Source organism: Myodes glareolus, chromosome 1 (genome assembly GCF_982192425.1).
Source record: "Myodes glareolus chromosome 1, mMyoGla1.1, whole genome shotgun sequence".
Classification (NCBI taxonomy): Eukaryota; Metazoa; Chordata; class Mammalia; order Rodentia; family Cricetidae; genus Myodes; species Myodes glareolus.
The window spans coordinates 30,048,546-30,062,622 of NC_142026.1; the positions used below are offsets into that span (position 1 = coordinate 30,048,546).

General features: G+C 44.0%; 1 protein-coding gene and 1 pseudogene across 1 annotated transcript in view; both read left to right on the forward strand.

The window, feature by feature from the left end:
• The first annotated feature begins 1,968 nt into the window (after nt 1-1,968).
• LOC148123284 (UDP-glucuronosyltransferase 1A8 pseudogene) lies at nt 1,969-4,188 on the forward strand (annotated as a pseudogene).
• A 4,332-nt stretch (nt 4,189-8,520) lies between these two features.
• The window catches only part of LOC125405343 (UDP-glucuronosyltransferase 1A6), a 54,626-nt gene continuing 49,069 nt past the window's right edge, over nt 8,521-14,077 (forward strand). Inside the window, exons 1-2 of the mRNA XM_085696926.2 lie at nt 8,521-8,664; nt 12,826-13,684. Of these exons, the coding sequence (XP_085553052.2) occupies nt 12,827-13,684 (858 nt within the window). The 5' untranslated portion in view covers nt 8,521-8,664; nt 12,826. The remainder of the gene's footprint in view (nt 8,665-12,825; nt 13,685-14,077) is intronic.

Below are 14,077 nucleotides of genomic sequence, written 5' to 3' on the forward strand. Positions count from 1 at the left end.
CCATGCAGTCGGTTGTGGAGAAGCTCATCCACAATGGACATGAGGTGGTGGTAGTCGTGCCAGAGGTGAGTTGGCAGCTGGGGAAATCTGTGAATTTTACAGTGAAGACTTACTCAATTTCTCACACCATAGAGGATTTTAACCGAGAGTTCATGGTTTTTCTTAATGCTCAATGGAAAGCTCAGCCAGAGGGAATTAATCTTTTCCTAAAGAGTCCAGCCGAAGGTTTTTTTGAATTAGTGTTTTCACACTGCAGAGATTTGTTTAAAGACAAGAAGTTAGTGGAGAACTTGAAGCAGAGTTCTTTCGATGCTGTGTTTCTGGATCCTTTCGATATGTGTGGCTTGACTGTTGCCAAGTACTTGTCTCTCCCGTCCGTGGTCTTTGGCAGAGGAATATTTTGTCACTATCTTGAAGAGGGCGCCCAGTGCCCCAGTCCTCCTTCTTATGTTCCCAGGGGTCTCTTGAGACTCACAGACACCATGACTTTCATGGAGAGAGTGAAGAACCACCTCTCCTACTTTGGGGAGCATATAGTTTGTCCCAGTTTTTTCAAAACTGCTACAGATATTGCTTCTGAAGTTCTCCAGACCCCGGTGACTGCATCTGACCTCTTCAGTCAAGTGTCCATTTGGCTGTTACGCACTGACTTTATGTTGGAGGTCCCCAGACCTCTGATGCCCAATATTGTCTTCGTGGGTGGGATCAACTGCCACCAGGGAAAGCCTATTACCAAGGTATGCTATCTCTCCGTTAGACCGTGAAGAGAGGTGTTGTGGAATATTATTATATTATTATAAATATAGTATATATTTATAATACAAATATAAATATAGTATAAATATATCATATATTTATAATATAATTATATATAATATAATATTATAAAGATGTGTTGGTTTGTTCATGCTACAGGATATGACTTTAACTGTGTGAAGCTCTGTTACCTTTGTTTCTGCTGCCTTTGCTAACAATGGAAGGATGTGTTACATTTGTTTATGCTGCATTGTCTAATTATGTCAAGATATGTTGCATTTCTTTCTCCTTTCTTGCCTAAGGCACCTGACTGGTCTAATAAAATGCTGGGTAACCAATAGTTAGGCAGTAGAAGATAGGATGGGGAGGGTGGGTGGGCAGAGAGGATAATTGGGAGGAGAAATCTAGGTCAAAGAAGAGAGAAGGGAAAAGAACAAGAGGAAAAAGACAGGCATATGCCTGGGGCCAAAAGTCAGGAACCTACCAGTCAGCAGTAGAGATAGCAGAAAAGATATACAGAAAGAAAAAAAGGTAAAAAACGTGAAACAACACATAGATAAAGAAACAGATTAAAATACGAGTTAAAATAAGACTGAACATTCATAGCAAAGAGTTTCCATGCCATGATTTCGGAGCTGGTTGGTGGCCTAAGGAAGCCTGCTCCAGAGAGGCCAGGTGTGTGGACAATGATGTTATTCCTTGCTGAGCTGTGGGCTGTTATTTTCCTTCGTCATTTTCTTTTCTGTTGTGCCAACTGACTCTTTTGACCACTTACACATAATTGCAATTGTGCGACTTAAAAATATTGCTTCTTGATTTGCGTGTGCACCACTGACGTTCTTGTACATAATCACCAACCTGCATCGTTTTTGGAAACAGAGTGAGAAACACAGTAAGAAACTCAGTTTCATTTTGCTCATTCTTGTACTCAACCTCTGTCTTTTTTTTTTAATGCTCCTAAGAGTTTTGTATGTTTCTTATTACTTCACAAATAGTACATGTAGTTGCAAACCTTCAGAATTATTTTTTAAAAATAAGATCCAGAATCAGTCTGGACATAGGGTTCTTTGCCTTGTGTTTTCACCTTCCAGTAAGTGATAGTCATCATCTAACACTTGTAGATTTTAATGCTATTTTGATGATATATATACATATATGTGTGTGTGTGCGTGTGTGTATTATATATATATATAATCTCATAAATGTATGCAATATGGTTTGATCAAATCCACCTCCCACTCTATGTTCTCCACCATAGGCTAACCCTCCCTCTCCCAGCAGTCTTTTGTCCTGCTCTTTGATTGGGGATAGGACCTTGTGCAGTCGCCCCCCTTCCACATCTGTATGTCCATTGATTTTGCCATTGTTCCGCTTTCATTTTTGCAGAACAGACTGCTTCACAGCAGACTTTCTGGAAGTCAGACTCTTCTTGCAATCTTTGTGGCCCCTCTTTCACAATGTTCTCTAAGCCGTAAATGAAGGAGCTGTGGTGCAGATATATCCACCGGGGGAAGAGTTGGTTCGCTCTGTGTGTGGATGTATGTGCACACATATGCACACTCACTAAGGATACTCCCCTTAGGAGCGTAGCAGCATGTCATTCTTGAGGAGAGTCTGATAGTCTGCAGAAATTGCACCCATTTTTCTCTGAGACTGGTTCCAGAAATGCAAGCTTTTTTTGAAACTCACTTTCTCCTACTCTTGGGATCCTTGGGGTCATGCCCATTTCTTCATAGCTGTTTGTAAATTGCCCGATGAAATATCACACAACTCTGTCCAGGGCTAAAGACTTTAAGCTTCCTCTAGCAGGTAAACATACAATGGGCATCCCAGTGAGGACTGATCATTTATTACTGCTCTTATTGGTTACCCAGTGTCAGGGAGTGTGCCCTTGATGGATTCAATTTCTCAATTTGTCATACTCTGGAGAATTTGGACCACAAAAATCAAGATTTTCATTGACAAGGGAAGACATAGGAAGATATTGTACTTCCTCTATTAATGAGTCCATCAAATGGTATTTTTGGATTTTTTTTTCACTGTAGGAATTTGTTTAATGACAAAAAAATTAGTGAGTACTCGAAGCAGAGCTCCTTTGCTGCGGAGTTTCTGGATCGTTTTGATGTATACGGCTTGATGGCTTCCTAGTGCTTTTTGTTCCCGTCTACGGTCTTCAATGGGAATATTTGCCGCCACCATAAAGAGGGTGCTCAATGATCCACTCCCATTTCTTATGTTCCCAGGGCTCTTTTGGGATTCACAGACACCATGACTTTCAAAGGATGAGTGGAGAACCTCTCTACTACATGGGGAAGTGTGTATTTTGTCCTTGGTTTTTCAAAAGTGCCCTAGAAACGGCCTCTGAAGTCTCAGATACCTGTCACAGTGTGGGATCTCTTCAGTCAAGCGTCTGTTTGGTTGTTAATACACTGATTTCGCGATGGAGTTCCCCAGACTTGTAATGCCCAGCACAGTCTTCATTGGTGGACTCAGCTGCCATCAGGGAAATGCACTGCCCGAGGTATATTATCTCTCCTTCATGAAGAATGAGCTGGATTACTAGGCTACAGCTACCTCATGAGTACCTGCTTAGTATGTGTGAGGTCCTGAGTTTTATCTCCAGAAACCCTGCTGTGCTTGTTAGTTTTATATCCACTTGACATAAGCTAGGATCAGTTGGGAGAAGGAACTCTCAGTTGAGAACATGCCTTCTTAAGATGCTCTTGTAGGCAAGTCTTTAGTGCATTTTCTTAATTAGTGATTGATTTTGGGGGGCCCAGTTCATTGTGAGTGCTGGTCCTGGAGTGCATAAGAAAAGACTGAGCAAGCCATGAAGAGCAAGGCAGTAAGCAGCACTCCTCCATGGTGTCTGCTTTAGTTCCTGTCTTCATGCTTCTACCCTGTCTTCCCTTAGTGATAGACTCATAGGTCTAAGCAAAATAAACTCTTTCTTCTCCAAGTTGCTTTCGTCGTGGTATTTTCACACAGCAATAGAAACCCTAACTAATTAGGCTCTGGATACCGAGAAAGAGAAATTCTGTATTCAACTGAATCTTCTCATTTACAGTCACTGAAATTAGAATTTCTGGTTCACTGAATCACTTCATCAGTTCTTTTATACGGATCTGAAGAGTCTATAAATCTGTCCTTACTGATGAACATACATAGTCATCTATCATTTCTTAGCTGCCTTTCTTATTACTGTTCTGAAAAAATAATAGTGGAAACCACAATGAGACGAAGATTGCCTTGCTTCGAATCCTGAGTCATTCCATAAGGGGACAGTCTTAGCAGTGATGCTCAAGTCTTCCACATGCCCACCATCAATCACTGCACATGAAATTAGCATAGAACCCAGCGTCAGGATTGGCATCATGCTCCTTATTTTTCCTTTTTTATCTTCCAGTAAGCCCTAGACATTATTCTAGGCACCTCCTGACATTTCCCATTTAAATGATTACTTAAAAGTTTTTATTTTGGTGACATTACAGTTCTGTTTAATCAGCCGTGTGGATAGAGATTTCCTAACTCGTGCTTTTTAAGAACGAGACTGTGCTAAGTACTCTTTAAGTGCTTTCCTGACATTCATGTTCCCACACTGGGCTTCTCCCCAGAGGCTCGTCTTTCGGGGACTAAGATGCCTGGCTCTCGCGGTATATATGCCTCTTCATTTTTAACGTGTTTGAGACACTAATTTCAAATCTTCACACTAGCATAAAGAGATCATGAGAGTTTGGGTCTTCTCCTATCGTCTCCAAGTCTTGATGTTGTCTAGTTTTAAAGTCTGTTGGGTTTTCTGGGCAGAACGTCTCACACAGTACTTGCTTCCGTTTTCATTGATTTTTGTGGGCGTATTATCATTTGCATATCTTCTTTAGTGAGTTACATTTTCATATTCTATACCAAGACAGGGATATTTAATGAGATCCTATGAGCTTCTTGAGGATTTGGCATACTACCTCTTAACAGTTTTGCATGTTCTGCAGGTATTTCTCCACTAATAACTCTTCATCTTTTCCCATTTGTAATTTTCCCTTTGGAGTAATCAAATCTAAGAAATTTACCTTTGATAATCTTTATTCAGCTTGTTAATTCCTTTACCATCCAAACGTATACACTCATTTTCTCCATGCTACCGTTAAGTGTTTAATTCCTCCACTGTTAACAACTTCATTTTAGTTTCTGTCAAGAGATTTTTGAAGGATATAGTATAAAGGATGTCTGTGTCTCCTCGGAGGGCAGTCTTCTTGTCATTTGCTGTTAGTTCCGTTATTTGGCCTCTCAACTGAAATGCTCGTTTGTCGTATTTAATTCTCTGAATTCCTGGTATCTGCTGCTCAGTTCTCATTCTTGTCCCACTGGCTGGCTTTTCTCCTGATTAAGCAGCTTCGTTGTAAGTTAGTGTCTGGGAGATACACTCCCAGCTGTTCTTCCATTTTTTCTGAATTTTCTTATTGAGCTCCAGAATGCACTTTCCTCCTTAAATTTTAAAATGGTTTTGTTTGACTCTAAAAAACAACCAGTCAACTAACCAACCAAACAAAAACCTGCTAAGACTCTTTTAACATCATGTGAAATATCTTCTTTTCTCATCTGAGAAACATTACCAGGATTTTTCTTTGAGTTAATCCTATTCTGAATTAGTCTGCTTTTTTTTTTGCTGTTTCAGATCTTCTTTTACATCTGTTGATAAAAATTTGTTAACTTATTTTATCTGCATATCTTTTTTTTCATGATATATTCCAAGGTATTTTGTTGGCTTGGGAGAACTTATGGTATAAACGGGCGATTTCCCTTTGCTAGTTGGAGGTGGCCATTGATAAAGGATGGCTTTGTTTTTTTGCATGTGTATCATGTGTAGTCCCACATCCCTAATCTCTGATTAGTTTCAAAAAGGTATTAGGTATACAGTGACATGCACACAGTTTCCTCTTCTGCAATCTATACCACTCATTTCCTTTTGCTAGAACACATACCTCTAAAAACACTGTGGAATAATAAAGTTGGTTCAGGCCATTTAAACTGTGATCCGATTACTTGCAAGTAAAAGTGTCTTGATAATTATGATCATCACATTCTTGGCAAGGACATTATACCTCTGGTATCACGGTGCATAGTTTGGTTAGGGATAGGCCGTGCTTTGCTATCTATTGTTCTGGCCACTTTCAAGGTCCAGCAGATCTTGTAACTGGGACATACTTTGTCATAAATTGACATATTTTTACAAGGGGAGATGACTTTTTAGACAAAGTGAAATAATTTTCTTTCTACAAGTCTAGAGATTCAGTTGTATCAAAATGAGGGATGGGGTGAGAGACATGACTATGTGCTCTTCTAAAGAACCTGGGTGTAACTCCCCGAACCCATACAGTTGTTCACCAGTCTTAGAAGATATGATGCCCCCCTCTGGCCTCTAAGGGCAATAGGCACACAAGCAGTGCACAGAGATATGGGTAGGCAAAGTACGCACATATAAATCAAATTTTAAACCATGAGGCGGGGCTACTTGGAACGGTCAGTCAAGGGAGTTGCAGGTGGCAAAATCTTAGGAGGGTGAGTCAGTTCAAAGATTTGTTTTCCTCCCCTTTACTCCCCATCCGTCAAGTGCCAAGTACTATCCAGGCCGTGTCTGCACCCTTGCCCTCTTTTCCAGGGTGGGACCTGAAACTCTCTGAACAGCAGTGATATTAGAGTTACTCGTTGCCCAACTCCTGTACTTATAGATATAAAAGCCATATATGAATTTATATTGATGTACCTATAAGATATAAGTGTATTGAACTCTAGTTTTACAGATAAGTATTATGTTATATGGATATGATTTTATATATCTGCTAAAGGATCTATACGTGGGAAAGGTCTTCTACATGTGTAAGGTTATTTAAAGGTGAGTCTGAAAACTAAGGCAACTTCACAAAGAAGTGTTCAGATCTCAAAGATAACCCTTTAACTAAGACCAGGCGCATGGTATCAGTAAAAGGGAAGTTTTCACTGAGTGACAGCCAGATGAATGGATTTCTTTATCCCTGTTTCAGGTGAGAAAGTTACCTCTTGGAAAGCCACACTGGTTTCATGTTGCTGGAGAACAGGATTTCTAGCCTGGGTCTTGTGTCTGATAAGGAGGAAACACTACCTGGAGGAAAAGTATGTGTGTAGTCGTGTGTGTGTGTGTGGGGGGGTGTGGGTGGGCGCGCATGCATGCGCATTCATGTGTATTTGTTTCTGTATTGATGGACTTGTGAGCAGACATGAGCCCTTCTCCATAACTTCGTTTTGCTAGTGTATTTTATCATGGCAGCAGAGATAAAACTAGGGCAATGGATCAATTTGATTCTACCATTTTCACATTCTGGATTCTGATTTTTCAAGTCTCGAATTGTTCTTATGTCCTCTGGCATCCTGGAGATCTGGGGTCTATTATCCATGGCCTATAGGTGTCTGAAGGATCTGGAAGAATGAACACCTGAGAAGGGATTTCCTCTCCGTGCCAACCTTTCCAGACACACACAGGACCTGGCAGGAAACTGCCCCCTTCTGATATTTGCCCTACTCCCAATGCCAGGTGTCCTTCACTGGCCTTGCCGGGGCGGAGGGGGGGGCAATCTGCTCACTATCCACAGAGAGAGGTTCCATCCTAGAATCCATCCCTTCATTCCACTGGTGAGCGCCCCATGCCTGAGTTGTTTGTTCTTCAGAAATCCCTACATGAAAGCTGACATTTTCCTGTACACTCAGAAGAAATGTAGGGAGTTTTGTAACACCTCCCTCCCATGGTGGCCCTGTGTGTGCCTCCTGGGCAGCAATTCTTTAGTGTTCAAATTTATGAGTAACAGACCTACCAGACTTCCTCTTTTAGTGCCTCGTACAGAAACACCTGCACACTCCTGTGTCTGTGGGCACGCATGTACACGCATACGCACACGCACACACATACATCCACTCACATGCACAGACCAGTCTTAGAAACAGTAGAGTCAAGTCTCTACTGCGAACAGAGCTTGCAAGGCAAACCTTCTGGTGATGCTGTGCTGTGGCAGCTCCTAGCTGCCATCTTCTCCTGCCCTCTTCCTGCCTTCAACTTCTGTCTCTCCGGGCCTGTCTGAAATAAGATCAGGACTCTGCTCTGAAGGGCCCAGGCCATGGGTCTCTCAGTAGAATGTGTGTCCGGCATGATGACTCTGAGTTTACCGTTTCCCTTGCTTCTCCCAGTCCACACCAGCTTATGTAAAGCCTTTATTTCTCTCTCCAGAGCTTTTCTGTTTTGTGAAGAACCTCGCTAGGCTTCTTGGGAAGCACAGAACTGCACTGTGCATCCTTGGGAGTGAGTCTCTGGGGCTAGAGTCTCACAGCTATGTAGACAGAGCCAGGATGCGGGCACCCTCCCTTTGTCTCTCTTCATTCTGGGTAAAATAATAATAACAATAACAATAAAACCCTGAGAATGAATGCCTCTCCCCAGCCTGGACTCAGTGGAGTCTTTGTATGCTTTGAACAACAACTAAGTTTCATCTTGGCTGAATTCCTGGGACCAGGCTTGCCCTTGGGATGGTGCCTTAATCTGCTTTCCTGAGCCCCATCACACTAGGGTGCCAAGGTTAAGGCAAGCTTTGGCAAACCAAAGTATGCATGTGCGTGACAAGGTCTGGGTGTGCCAGATCTGGGTTGCAAAGAGCACCCTCTCCCTGGGCAGCCTTCTTTCAGCAGCCAGCACTCCCTGGTCCGCCCTCCACAGAGCAAACATGCCCCTCCCTCCTTGGTGGTGGTTGGGAAACCCAGAGTTCAGGGGCTGAATTGCTTCATTAGCTGATGGTGGCTGACTGAAAGCAGACTCTTGGATCTCTGATTCTTCCCCAAGCCCTCATCACGTGCTACCTAGAAGCACACTTCTCTAACCTTAATATCCTACAGGCAAGTAACAGATTATGTGTTGTAAGAGTATAATACAGAATTTGAAATATATGTGTTTTTGCCCTCACTTTCTGTCCAGAGCTTCACAGATGCCTGTAATTTCCAGAGGGATGGATGAGAGAGAGGGCAAAACTGTAAGGGTTCCTTATTTGTAACAAGCTGTTCGACTTCTTTTTTTCTTTTTTCTTTTTTTGTAGCTTATGTTAAAGGGGGTAACTTTTGCAAAGTTTCTAAGGAGGGGAGCTGGGACCAACTTTGAGATTAGAGGACAGGGCAGAGAAAGGGGCTTAAGGGGTGGGTAGATTACTGATCAGCAATAATGTAATCAATCCTGTGTATTGTACAATGAAGCCTGTGCCAAAGTGCAGAGGGAGCGGGTTTGGAGAGCTGCCAGGTTGCTGAAGATGTGTGTGTTGCCCCAGAGCACAGGGAATTTTCCTGTCCCTGCCCCCACACCCTTTGCACTTCTCCATCTGTGTCTTGTTGCATTGCTGCCAAGAGCCATTAACCGAGTACTGCTAGTTCTTTGAGCCATTCTAAGAGAGCATGCAAAGCCAAACAGGGGAGTCTCAGGTCTGTAACCAAGCAGTCTAGGAGCTGAGGGTGTCTGAAGTGGAGACAGTCTTGTGGGACTAAGCCCTCAACTTGAGGGCTTTGTCAGCTCTGCTAAGTACAGGCTTTGAATCATACTTACTAGCTGGGTAGGAGGACATCCCCCTCCCCCCACCCCCGCCCGACCGCCCGCCCGCCTGTCCGCGCAGTCTGGTAACACAAGTGCTGTGTGAATGAATTCCTTAAGGAAAAAGTTGGTTTTTCCTTTATACGTTTGTCGAAGAGTGGGTACGAGCTCCTCAAGAGGGAGCTGGTTCTGTGTTTGTTGTTCCTTGAGTGAACCTTCACTACGTGAATGGAAATAAAGCACGCGGATAAAATGGATAGCAAAGCTAGCCCATTTTCCCGCGGATGCATACTGAAAGCCTCCTCTATACCGGACACCGAGCTGGGTGCTGAGGCAACAGCAGAGAGTAAGAAGAGCATTGATTGACTCTGCCCCGCGCATGCTCCTGGGAGTCGGGGAGAGAGTAGTCGGGAGATACAATAAATGTACATCATTGGATCTGCCCTGCGCATGCTCCTGGCGGTCCGGGGAGATATAGTAAATGCACAATAGGTGAGATAATAATGTCAGCTCCAGAGTGACAGGCTGGGCTGTTTGACCGTGGACTTACCAGGGAGGATATCACAGATGGGACACTAGCAGAAAGGAAAGGGGATGCGACATCTTGGTTATTATGCATATTGTCTAGGGGGAGTGTCTTAGGGCTTTATTGTTGTCTAGATACACGATGACCATGGCAACTCTTATAAAGGAAAACCTTTAATTGGGGCTGGCTTACACAGACATGGTGCTGGAGAAAGAGGTGAGAGTTTTACATCTGAATAAGCAGATGTCCGGGAAAGAGAGAGACACTGTGCTCTGAAACCTCAAAGCCCACCCCCAGTGACATGCTCCCCCCCCCACAAGTCCACCCATTTAAATCCTATTAAATAGTGCCATTCTCTATGAGCCTACAGGGACCATTTTCATTTAAACCACCTCAAGGAGGGTAGGAAGCTGCAGACCCCTGGTCACATCTGACCTGAGCTGGGCTGTCCTGGGAACATGCTCATCATGTTTGTTCAGTGTAGATTTCACACTCTGGGGCTCTGTCACGTCATGGAAATCAGTGGCATGCATCAATAAGAAAGGCTTGGGCCATTGGCCAGAATGTTTATCTACCCTTAATAGCAAACAAAGGGTTTCAAAATAACATTCTAGGTGCCCTGTGGCTTTCTGAGCCCATTTTAGGACACGTGAATGCTACGGCTGTTCTCATAGCGATACCGAAATGGTTATTTGCTTTTTTCAGGTGCATCTTCTCCTAAGGGTACTGTAGAATTTTCTGGAAGCTGCAAGGGAATGTGCCATTGCAGTAGAGCAAATGAAGAAGGAGATTAGGAATTCCTGTTACCTAGGAAGTCAGACACTAAATGAACTTGAGAAAACATCAAACATAGCCACTCTTTGACAGATTTTAGCCCCCAGCTGATTCATGTTAGCTTGATGGGTTTATTCTTGTTTGTATAGGTTAACTAGAAGATGTTTGTGTGTGTCTGGGTATGCCAACTTTAATTTCTCGTTCTTTCTTTCTTTCTTTCTTTCTTTCTTTCTTTCTTTCTTTCTTTTGTTCTTTCTTTCTTTTTGTTTTGTTTTTCAAGACAGAGTTTCTCTGTAGCTTTGGAGCCTGTTCTGGAGCTAGCTCTTGTAGACCAGGCTGGCCTCGAACTCACAGAGATCTCCCTGCCTTTGTTTCCCAAGTGCTGGGATTAAAGGTGTGCACCATCACCGCCCGGTTGTCCACTTTAATTTCTGAAGTGGTCCCTTTGACTACGTGAACCCACACAAACACTGTGAAGGGTGCGCTGGAAAGGTTCTGAAGGCCTTTGGCTTGGCGTCTCCCAGGTTGGCTCCCTGAAATACTCACTCTATCTGAGACGCTATCCTGATTCTAGAATCGCAAATAAAATCTACTTAAGTTCTTTTTAAAAAATTGGTTTTGGGATCTTATTTATTTTAATTTTATGTGTATGGGAGTTTGCTTATATAAATCTGTGCACCATGAGCTTGCACTAGCCACAGAGGGCAGAAGAAGGTATCAGAGCCCTGGATGTGGAGCCGAAGGGAGCTGGGAATCAAACTTGGGTCCCCTAGAAGAGCAGTCAGTGCTCTTAACTGCTGAGCCTTGTTTTCTGGCCTGATCTTGTTTTTGAGGCAAACACTTGTGTATTCCAGGCTGTCCTCAAACTTACCACTAGCTGAGGATGCCCTTGAACTTCTGATCCTTCTGCCTTCACCTGCCTGATGCATGGATTATTGACTAGGCAAGCGTTTTACCATCTGAGCTTCATCCCTGGCCTTTAATTAGTTTTTTTAAAAAAAGGTTTATTTATCTTATGTGTATTGGTGTTTTGTCTGCATGTCTGTGTGAGGGTGCCAGTTCCTCTGGAACTGTAGTCAGGAACAGTTAGGAGCCGCCATGACAGTGCTGGGAATTGAACTCAGGTCCTCTAGAAGAGCAGGCAGTGCTCCTAACTACTGAGCCATCTCTCCAGCCCCTCAATTAAATTTTTAAATTACACTTGTCATCATTTTCCACCGTTTACTGATCGTGAAGAAATTCTAAGTCCAATAGTTTATGAGCAGCTGAGCTGCTAATTTTGAAGCAGCTAATTTTGATTTTTCTTTCTAAAGCTTCAAGGGTAACAGGAAATATCCTTTGCTTAGGCAGTATCCTCAGTTTCTTGCACAGATGATGGTCATAACTGTGTTCCGAGCTTGTACCATTTGAGAAGATGGGTGGGGGTTAAGGCCTAACTTGCATATCCCCCCCCCCCAAAAAAAACATTGAAGTCGATGCCCAGGTCAACCTTTGAAGTTGACCTTAGTTACGGCCATTGCAGATGGGGGTAGTGAAGAGGAGGTCCTTAGGATGGGTCCTATCATAGTAAAACTGGCATCCTTATAAAGGTAGGGTTGTATGGATCTATGGATCCAAAGGCACACAGGAGAGGGTGAAGATTAAGAATTTGGGGGACAGGGCTCTGTGTTGCTCTGAACATTATGCCCTCTTTTAAGTTAGTGCTTCCTTCCTGTTGGGAACAAAGTTGGCAAGAAAGTGTCAGAGCAGAGAGAGCGAGAGAGAGAGAGAGAGAGAGAAAGAGAGAGAGAGAGAGAGAAAGAGAGAGAAAGAGAGAGAGAGAGAGCCATTCCTCCACGGACCTCACGAGGCACAGGTCTGCGGGGGTGGGAGTGGGGTGACCCCACTCCAGGTTGTCCTTTAACAGTGAGCAGCAAAGATCCCCTGGAGAGGGAGAGGTCCAGTAGTGGAGATAGAGCTAAGAAACCTGGGCTCTCCAAGGAAGGTTGATAAGCTATGAAAAGTCAGTTATGTGCTTAAATATGGTTAAATATTAATTTTTCTTCCTTTGTAGTCGAGGGCATGATTCAGAGCAAGGGAGAGGAAGGCGGGGAGTATTAAAATCACTGGGTACGTTAGAGGGCGTAGCTCAGAGCGCTGTGGCTTCAGGAGTGTTCACTGTTGTTACTTTAACTTCCTCTAGGATGGCTTGCCTTCCCGCTGCTGCTCCCAGAGTTCCTGCAGGGTTTCTCTTCTTAGTGCTTTGGGGCTCGGTTCTAGGTGACAAGCTGCTGGTGGTCCCCCAGGATGGAAGCCACTGGCTTAGCATGAAGGAGATAGTGGAGCATCTCAGTCAAAGGGGGCATGACATCACCGTGCTAGTACCAGAAATCAGTTTGCTTTTGGGAGAATCCAAATACTACAAGAGGAGAATCTTCCCAGTGTCCTATGACCTTGAAGAGCTGCAGACCCGTTACCGCACCTTTGGGAACAACCACTTTGCTCCTCGTTCACAGCTGATGGCTCCTTTCAGAGAATATGGCAACAACATGGTTGTTATTGACCTGTGCTATTTCAACTGTCAGAGCCTTCTGAAGGACTCCGCCACCCTCAGCTTCCTCAGGGAGAGCAAGTTTGACGCTCTGTTCACAGACCCAGCCATGCCCTGCGGCGTGATCCTGGCTGAGTATCTGAAGTTGCCCTCCGTCTACCTCTTTAGAGGTTTCCCATGCTCTCTAGAGCACATGCATGGACAAAGTCCAAGCCCGGTGTCCTACGTTCCCAGATTCTATACCAAATTCTCCGATCACATGACATTCCCCCAACGGGTGGCCAACTTCATTGTTAACCTCGCGGAGAACTACATATTTTATTGTCTGTATTCAAAGTATGAAGCTCTTGCCTCAGATCTCCTCAAGAGAGATGTGTCCCTACCGACCTTACACCAGAACTCCCTGTGGCTGTTGCGGTATGACTTTGTGTTCGAATTCCCCCGACCAGTCATGCCCAACATGATCTTCATTGGAGGCACCAACTGCAAGAAGAAGGAAAAACTCTCTCAGGTGGGTGGACTCCTGTCTCCTGGTGGCACCACCTCTTCATAGGCACGTGTGACTCTCGTCGGCTGGGGCCCCCTCTTCTGCATTTGGTATCACTGCTGGGAAGTTGGTCACGTGACACCATAGTAGGCAAGGGAATGCTGGGTTCAGAGCAGCAAAGATGTGTGTCCTTGAGGCTGCATGAAGGAAGACAGGGTTCTTGCTTGGGTCAGTGTTCTGGTGACTGTCTCAGAACCTTTGAATGAGCCTAGAAACCTTTAATCCACAGAGGTGAAACTGTGACTCAGAGCACAGGTTCAGACCAAAATGCTTCCAACCAGCTTAGTCCATGGATCCCAAGTCAGAGGTCGGCCAACAAAAGTCTGAGGTTATAGCTCCCAAAGTCTTGCTTTCACG